This window comes from Asparagus officinalis, chromosome 7, assembly GCF_001876935.1.
Source record: "Asparagus officinalis chromosome 7, Aspof.V1, whole genome shotgun sequence".
Classification (NCBI taxonomy): Eukaryota; Viridiplantae; Streptophyta; class Magnoliopsida; order Asparagales; family Asparagaceae; genus Asparagus; species Asparagus officinalis.
Window position 1 is genome coordinate 137,510,735 of NC_033800.1, and position 10,084 is coordinate 137,520,818.

Consider the following 10,084-nt stretch of genomic DNA (forward strand, 5'->3'; position numbering starts at 1 on the left):
TAATTGCTAAGGAGTGTAAATAAAATATTTTAAGACTCACTCAATATCTATAAACTCTAATGGCTAACATAGGGGATTTTTATTGTTAACCAACACACTAAGCATGTGTTAGTGTGTTCTAACACTATGTGTGTACATGTGTGTGAGTGATCAAGGCTTGTACAAATTTCTAAGCAAAGAAAATATAAAATTACATTAGTATATCTTCTTCTTTGCTTCATTTTGCCTTGAACTCATCTATGTCTTGAGTATCTCTTTGAATATAATTATTGATATAGCTCTGATACTGCAAAACAAATATTAGCACATAATACACACAACATATTATATTTGTTATCATCAAAACAAACTAATCTTGGGGTCAAGATTCCTAACATATAGTTTAACGAGGAAACATGTATTTTATCTTTCTAAAAAAATATGTTATGTCATCAAATAACCTAAGTGCTAATGCTCCCCAAAGAGTCGACAAGTACCCCATATTATTGGGGCATTTTCTCGACTCGACCATAGGCAATGGTAGTCCATTGAGTCATCACTCTACCCTTAACAACAAGGACAAGTCAAAGAGAATTTCAATATCACTATTGGAGTTGACCCTACACCTTATCATTCTACAAGGCCGGATCGACAAATTTTGAGGCCAACTCAAAGAGCGGTACTTATCGGCTTGCTAGCAAGATGGAGACAAGAAGCATCCTTTGTCAACCCACTCGCAAAGTCGAGTAGAAAAGCGGTTTGTCTTCGAACTCCTTGCCGACAAATGGTCACCATCCCATCGTAGGCTTGGTCAACGTCATCATTGCTCTAGTTATGAAAGTCTACATTACTCATAGCCCTTCGTCAAAAGTATTCCTCCTTAGTCGGCATCACATCAAAATCATAGGTGACTAATCTCATCTGCAATCGATATCTATGGAATATATGCCGACTCAGATGTATGTCTGGGCTCGACCAAAGTTACATTTACATCCCCTCAGCCGGGTATAAATAGGCTCATCACCTACTGACCAAGGTAAACAAATCTCTTGCCAAATAATGCAATTTGAATGCAATTGCTGCACACTTACTTAGAACTTGTCAAATTCATTGATCCCCTTATGATCGTAACTGACTTGGTTGTCGGAGGAATCACTATAGAATCCAACTCTGGTCCTCTAATATGTAGCGGTTTTGCAGGGCTCTCATCTTATTAGGGAATCAGCCATCAAAAGGGGCGAAGGGACCCCAACATCTTTGATGTCGACCCTAAACCCTAATGTTGTTCGGCATTACCCTCTAATCCCGTTGTTAAGAGCTCAAACACCAACAAAGTCTAAATCTTATATATTTGTAGTTGGTGATGGAATTATTTTGTCATTAAGCATTTTAGTAGATCAAAATGACTATATATATTCATCAAAATACTAAATAGAGGTTAAAAAAATCTCTACTACTAAAATTACAACTCAAACCCTTGGAGGTTGTACTTTTTAATTGAGTTGCTATTAAAATTACATCAAAATATAACTATTACATATGGCGGCTCGGTCGAGCGGGGCCAGGCTTACTTCTTTATCCATGAGTTTAGAATGAGACCCAACCTAGCTAATGGCTCAAATATATCATAGGTCAATTTGGGCCCGACTCATTGTGTGCTAGGCTAGGTCTTGATCCAAGATGAGCTAGGCCAGTTTAACCCGCGGTTCAAACTGGTCTATACCCACCCCTTTGTTAGATATTTTAAGAGTAAAGACCCGCAGGCCTGTTTGGCAATTTAAGTTAAACAATTTTAGTGGAGTCAAACGGGCTCATGTGCTTAGCCCTTGCTTGGCAAATGAAAATGATAGAGCGAAGTAGCATTTAGAGGTCAACTTTTGCTCATTAACTAAACTAGAAATAAACCATGTCCCCCGTTGGTTTAAAAGAGAACTAGTTCAAATAGAATCTAGTATAAAAATTAGCCAAACTGAGTTTGAACTACAACTAGTTAAATTTAGTTTAGCTTAACCCACACAATGTTCAAAACTATTCTAGGTTATTCTCAAAGTTGCCAAATGGAATCTTGGTATTGCAAAAGTAGAATGAGTTCCCATGCCTCTCATTTCCTCTCCGATACCCATGTTTGCTTGACATTTTGCTTGATCGTGACTTCGTGAGCCTTTAAAAAGTGAGTACCCTCATCAAGCACGATGCAATGGGATACGCCGAGGAATGGGTCAGTGTGCTCAGATCGTCGTCAACTCGATTGGTTGTCGTAGTTGAGAAAGTGACACATGGCAGTGATTAAGCCAATATCGTATAAAGAATTAAGTAGGAAGATATTATTCGAACTGTTGTGTCACGTGGACGACTCAGTTGAATGGCTACGGATGCATTCGGTCCGGATACGGCTCGGATATGATGCTTATCATATCCATATCCGCTTACCCATCTCGGATACGGATACGAATACGGATATACCTTGGTAAGAAAAATTTATAACCATATCCGCTAAAATCGGATACGGTTACGGATATACATACAGATATATAAGCGGATATGCATGCAGATACAAAACAGATATGAGAAAACTAGATAGTATTGAGAAAAACATAGTTCATGTGATACAAAAGAGTTCGTTAATATGTCCATTATAACTAAAAAGTTAAGATTGGACATCTTGATCATCAAAATTAACCACAAATCTATAATCTAAGAATAAAAACTATTGTAAGAGTATGACTAATATGTATTCGGATATTTCGGATACGGATACAGATATTTCACTACAAAACTGTATTCATAACCATATCCTATCGGTTATAGATTTGAGTAACCATATCCGTATCCTAACGGATATGGTTACAGATATTTCATCGGATACGGATATGGTTTAGCACCTCTAGCTGATCCACAACATTAGAAGCGGGACACTTTCCACCGAAGAAAAATACGTTGGCCCCTTAATATAATAAGTACATATTTCTAGTGTAGTATCCTCGCTTTTATTTCTAAAATGTCATTTATATAGAAATATTTAGCATATGCAGAGAAAATTGTGACGTTACATTCGGGAAACCTAAAACCCGTATCCAAATCCGATAAAAAGTAACGGGCGTGGATCCAGAACGCCAGCTAGCAAAATTAATAATATCAAGAAAATAATAAAGAAATTGATTATATAAAAGAGGGGGGAAAGCCTTTCCCCCCTCCCACCCTCGTGATTAAGAAAACCCCCTGTAAAGCGAAGCTCGATCGAGTCCAAATCTCACCACAATCGCTCGTTGATTCGGTTTTTCGCCGGCGATCGCAGCGCAAACCCTAACAATCTCAGCCTCAAGCAATCGGTATGCGCCTCGATCGATCTGTTTAGGTTTTCGTTCCGCATCTTGGTAGATCTCATCAAATTAATCAATATTGTGTTTTTTGTGCAAATCTATTGGTTGTTTATGTTGTTTTTTTGACGTAGATCTAGGGGTTTGTTTGCGTGCTTTGGTTCTAGGTTTAGCTTATCATCAAGGAGAGCGCAATTACATTCTTAATATTTGCAACTAATTAGGGGATCTATGATCAAAGTTAAGTTTTATCTTGTGGGCTTACGCCGAGTCTCTAACGTTTCGCTTCATGAACTTTTTTCTTTGGTTATTTGCTTTGGGGAAGAGGCGGAATTTATACGAAATAATGTTGCTTGTGAATGCGTATTAGTTTTGGATGGATTTGTATTAATTCACCAAACTCGCATTCAGATTGGTGATCATCATTGTGGAATTGGGTTGAAACAAACCCATATAGCCAACTTATACATGGTTTCCTTATGTTTCGAGCAGTGATTCGCCTCTAAGAGGGGTGGATGAAGCAATTAAAAAATATTTTCAAGAGAAATTAAACACGTTGGTGTTTAGAGCAGAGATGGGTCTCCAAGAGGGATGGATGAAGAAATTGAATAGCGTTTAAGAAGCGAATATCAATATGGGCGCATCTTTCCTGCGATGTCATGCTAATGCGCACATACACAGACATGCACATATTAGAGTCTGTAGGGGGATCAGTGCTTACATGTATCCTTGAGCACTAATTGCTTTTATTCTTAACAATGCAAAATGTTGAAAATACCATCAGCGATAAACTAATACCCCAGTTAGGCCGCTTAACAATGTTAACCAAATATTATGCTAAGAGTTTGACTAGACTGGCAGTATATTTGCAGCCTGGAATTGGAGTGCACATACAGATTTGAAATTTAGAATGTTTATCACATTCTTATCTCTTTTTAATAATCTGTTCCCGTTCTCTCATATTGTTATTTTCCTTATTCTCATATGCCGTTATTCTCATATTTATTTAGACTACTAGCCCTCAACATAGTCCTTCCCTATGTTACATGGGTACTTCTAATCTGAAGCCGTACTCGTATTGGACACGTACCCATACCCATACCCGTTTCCAAACTCCTTGGACACTCCTTTCATAAATGCATATATTTATTTGGGCATGTACTCAGCTGCACATGCTTTAATTTAAAACACTTGTCATAAATTTTTTGGACATATATCCCACACTTCACACCCACTTCTTGAATCTCGTTGGACATGGGGCATGTTTTGTATTATGATTTTGAAGGATCGTTTGGATATATGGTTCAAAAACTAGTGATGTTTCAATTTATAATCCACATAATAAGAGAATCATAAAACTGTTATAGGACTTTTAATTAATTCTCATCCTTGTTCTCATATAAATTATTAAATCAATATATAATATATGTATATATAAATATTTATATAGCCGTGTCCCTGAACCCTATCTTTTATAAATTTGTCATGTCCCGTACCCCTACCTATACCCATGCAACATAGGTCCTTCCACTTTCCATATTTGCTAGCAAATTCTCCTCAAAAACATCCAGAGTCCCAAGTATGATTTTAGCCTTGTGGAATATCGGAACATCTAGCCTGGTATCCACAAAAATTTATTTTCATATCTTTAAATTTCTAGGTATTGTAACTTTGTATACTATGTTTTAAGATGAAGTTGAGCTATAGTATTCTTTAGAAGTTTACGCTGTTCTTTTGGAACTCCAGTGAGAGAATTAAATAGTGCAGCCTGCAGTAATCTTCATATAGCTTGATGCAATTGCAAGATTGAAAAACTTCTATATTGGTACATTTTAGATAGTGAAATACTGAGATATTGGTCATCGGACCAACTTGCATTACACTATCTGGTGGTCAATTTTCTTGAAATTTGGAGTATTAAATTCGTCTTTTTACCTTTGAAGTTATTTCCTGTTACATTAGATATTTTTTTTCTCATGACAGAAATTTATAGTCACTAGGGCTCAGCTATTAGGAAGTAGATGAAGAGTCTTTGTTCACTTGTATCACATCGTTTTCTATGTTAATCTTAAACATACAGCATGGCATCATAATATTATGATTATTAATCTCATCCTTCTCTCTTTGCTTAACCAGGTTGATCAAGGATATCATATTTGAAAAACTTTTTTTGGTGTCCTTGTTTGTACATAAGATGGTGAAGCTGACAATGATAGCGCGTGTTACTGATGGGCTTCCATTAGCGGAAGGATTAGATGACGGTCGTGATCAGAAAGACGCTGAATTCTACAAGCAGCAAGCTAAACTTTTGTTTAAGAATTTGTCTAAAGGACATAATGAGGCTTCCCGAATGTCTATTGAGACTGGTCCTTACTTTTTCCAGTATCCTTTATTCTCTGTATTGCTTCTGGGTTAGACCTACCTGTAACTACTTAATATAACCTGACAATTCACTTCTTTGAATCTAGTGTGTAATGTGTATGCAAAAGCATTTTAATTGTTGACATATTCTAGGAATACGAAGCTGTTAAACTGAACCTTTGCTTTCACAAGTTGTGACTATTGTAAGCATGGATGTCAATAAAATATGGCACACTGCCCCATGCCAACTTCTAGTAAATACACCTAAAACAGTAATGACATGGAAAAAAACTTTGTTTTAATGCAACATAGTTTGGTTTGTAAGCATAGATATCAACAAAACATGATTCTGTGCTCCATATCAAATTCTGGAAAATACATCTAATAGTGATAACGTGGAAGAAATATCTATGAAGCTATCCTCCTTTACAACATTTGCATTTGATACCTGTTGGTTGAGTAGTTTGCTATTGTGCTACTTCTAATAACTACAAGTTTGGTGTGTGAGAACATTTATCTCATGCTACCACAGTTGTAAAGGGTATCAAATTATGTGGTGGTGCTTAGAGTTGCTTAAGTCAGGGCTTCATCCCATCAATTCGTGGGTCAGATTTTACCCAATCTGATATTTGTTAATTGGGTAGTTAATCTAGCCGCATCCAAATCCTTAATCCCATTATTGTTTTAAGAATTTCATATGCTGGCTTTCAATTTACGTGTCATGTCTCCTGCTCTCTCTGAATAACTATTAGTTGGAATGAACGACATTTAGAAGCTTCTCTAAGCATCAATAGCGAATTTAACGTTTTAATGTAATAGTGACTACAATCCTTTATTCATGTGATCATTACATGCTATTTTTCATTGGTACCCTTGACACAACTACACAGCTATATCATTGAAGGTCGTGTCTGTTACTTGACAATGTGCGATCGATCATACCCCAAGAAACTTGCTTTTCAATACCTAGAGGATCTCAAAAATGAATTTGAGAGAGTCAATGGGAGCCAAATTGAGACTGCTGCAAGACCATATGCTTTTATCAAATTTGGTGAGTTCTGTGTTCAATTGTCTGTGTCGTAGCACTTTTCCACACATAGACAATTTTTTGCTGACTTGTTGTTGTTTTATATGATATTAAAGATACATTCATCCAAAAGACCAAGAAACTATACATGGATACCCGAACCCAGAGGAACCTCGCAAAGTTAAATGACGAGCTTTATGAAGTCCACCAGATAATGACTCGCAATGTTCAAGAAGTTCTTGGCGTTGGTGAAAAATTGGACCGTGAGTTCATCTTGATCTTTTGTAGTTATTTATTTTATATTCCTTTTTTTACACAGTTTATTTCTTTGTTTTATCTATAGCTCTTAAAATAGAGCATTGATGAGTATCCTATTTAGGTAATATGATTTAAATATGCATTACAGAATATACAGTTCACTAGCTAGTTATGACTCTGCAGTTGCAGCTACTGTCATCTTTTTATTTCATTGTCGGCTTTCTATCTGATTGCCTACTCCAAATAATTATGTCACTGATGAGAACTTCAAACGTTAAGTGGTGTAAACTATTGCATTGATGGCAAAATAAAGCATTCCAGATAAAATGAAAAAAAGCACTCAGAACCTAACAGTGGTCGCTTCTTGTAGATTTTTAAATAGCAATTTAGTTGGCTGCTATAGAATTTTTTCAAGTTGATGGTCCATGGTTTACGTTTTACTGAGAGATACTTACCGTCTGCTAGAAACTTGATGCAAGAAAAAAGGTCAAACGATCACTTCAGCTTCACCTGTCTTTGCCTTTACCAGCATTATAAATGATGAAGGAGGAACCTGGCTTTCAGTTACAATTGCAGGAAAGGAAATTATAGGAGATTTTATTGATGGCAAGATAGATATAGTGATAAGACATGTTCTTTATTTTCTCTCCGTAATGTTGATATGAAATGGGAAAAATGGAAACAGATGGAGAGACAAGAAGGAAGCAATAATATGGTCAACAAAGTCGTCAAAATGCTCAGTTTCTAAGTGTCAAAAGTTGGATTTACTTGAAATCCTGGCTAACCTATATTCTAGTTATGTTTTTAAAAACAAACGTGGATACAAACATGTGCAACACTGGACACTTAGAAACAGAATCAGCATAATCTGAAATATTTCATATAAACAGAATCAGCATGTTAAGAAATGTAACGTCCAATTCATGTTTGACACAAAAATGGTTCTATAGTCATATTATCTGCTACATATTAATATTCCAAAATATGATGTTTAGAACCAAATTTACGCTTGGACTATAAAAAAATAGCATTAAAGGTTTAGCACTCTACAGGTAATGAAATTTTTGTCATGGTTGAAGTGCTTACAATTTTAAGATAATGGAAACCCCAGGGTGCAGTTAATATTTCATGCTTTCTTAGTTTTCTGTCCTTATTAAATCCTTAATATTGTTTTACGTGTACTCTACCTTTTGGCATATTTTAAAGCAGTAATTATGCAAACCCTATTTCTTAATGTGGATCTGGTATGATGTTTTCGTGCAGAGGTCAGTGAAATGTCTAGTCGGTTGACATCTGAATCTCGCATCTATGCAGATAAAGCAAAGGACTTAAATCGACAGGTATAATATATATGTTCTCTATTGGGTTATCTTTTAGTCAATTTGTTCTAAATGCACAGTTCTACTTTAGGAACTTATCCCATGTCATATATTTGTATGCCAAGTTGATAATGCATCATGAAGAACAAACATCTTTTCTTGGGAAAAGCGTAACAATGCATCATGAAGAGCCAATATCTTTAATTGGAAAAATCATACTTATGCATAAATAATTCAGAAAGTGGATGTTCATTGACACAATGAGTGAACACATTTTGCTATCAATTGATTTTTTTAATCACAAGTGGTTTACGGTCAAAAGCTTGACTTGATTCACTATCCCGATAGTCACACACAATAGATTTGGCATTAGGTCCTGTCTATATCTTTAGCTTAATAGTCATGGGCGAACATTTGTAATGTGATATTGTTGTGCATTTGTTTGTGTCATTATGGTTTTCCTTTTTAGGTTGATGAGATTAAAGAAGTGATAATCAGAGATTCCGGATATATAGGTGGAGAGAAGTTTTATAATCTCGAAGATGTCAAATTTTTAAGGTAATGTCTGACTGCACCTTTAGGAAAAAAGAGGAGAAGAGATGGGGCATAAAAGATGCAGGCAACTAGTCAGAGTTTAGTTAGTGGAGTGGTGAGGATTACAGGTATACCTAAATGGATGTGGAGCTGCAGCAGTTAAAAGGATGTGATATTCTAATTAATAGAGGAGATGGGCCTTGATAGAGCTGGCTGGAGATTTGTATAGGGCACACCAGACATGGGATAAAGTTGAGCTGCTGCTATTGTTGCATTAGGTTTTAATTAGTGTTTCCACTGTGCACAAAGTAGTGGGAAGTAAGAAAAGTGAATATGAAAAATGTTAGCTAGGCCTATTCTTCTTCCAATCCTCAGATGTAGCAAGCACGAGTTTGTGGAGGCAAGATAGAGGGGGTCTTCAGATAGTTTTTCTTGCTAACTCTAATGATCAAAGTTAATGTTTAATATGAGCTCATTATGTACTACTCCTATGGTTGTTCTGCAAGTTATATGTACTGGTACTGTTTCATCATAACTCTCTATTCTGTTACCGACTGGGCAACAACCTCACCTCATATATGATGAACCTCTTTGTAGGCATTGATTCGGAAGTGGGCACCCGTTGCCATTGTGCTTGGAGTTGTGTTGCTTCTCTTTTGGGTTAGGAAAAAGATATGGTGATTCTTTTACCTTGTTTACTATTTTGTACCCGAGCACGGTTCTGGCTTTTCTCCTCCTGTAAATCTGGGCATCATCCAGATCTGGCTCTTCAAATACTCCGATATATGTAAAGGGAGGTAGCAGGATGCTCTGCCCATCTCCTTTTAGAAATTTTACTAGAGGGTAGATTTGCGCGAAAGAATTTTTAATTTCTGAAAATGTTGAGAATGTACCTGACTAAAATATTCAAGTAGCTGCGCTTACTCCAATTCATACTTGTGATGTATAGACTGATGAATCTTTGATATGTGTTTCGCATTCTTAAAATATAATATGAATTTTAAAATCTGAACCGTTCCAAATTAAGGAAATGCTGTGTTGACTGGAAATTTGAATCTATGCAGGCACTCTGTGATTATGTATTCATGTTTAGTTTGATAATTCTGTCAAGGATTGCAGCCATGCTTATCAAGCATGAACTAAGCCATCAATTCTGTTGATCTCTCATTTCTGTCAGTTTAAAATGTCTTTTCATGAGTTTTTGTATATATAACCCCTGGAATTTATCCTGTTTGCAAATTTATCTCCCAAATATAGATATTTGAGTAGTTACCTCCTTGAAAAAAGAT

At 36.1% G+C, this 10,084-nt stretch overlaps 1 protein-coding gene across 1 annotated transcript; it reads left to right on the forward strand.

Moving 5' to 3' along the window:
- Nucleotides 3,133–9,807, forward strand: LOC109849745 (25.3 kDa vesicle transport protein). Its single transcript, XM_020419615.1, has 6 exons — nt 3,133–3,308; nt 5,433–5,678; nt 6,548–6,708; nt 6,801–6,947; nt 8,206–8,282; nt 9,393–9,807. The coding sequence occupies exons 2-6, from the start codon at nt 5,491–5,493 to the stop codon at nt 9,474–9,476; spliced, it is 657 nt and encodes a 218-aa protein (XP_020275204.1). The 5' UTR covers nt 3,133–3,308; nt 5,433–5,490; the 3' UTR covers nt 9,477–9,807.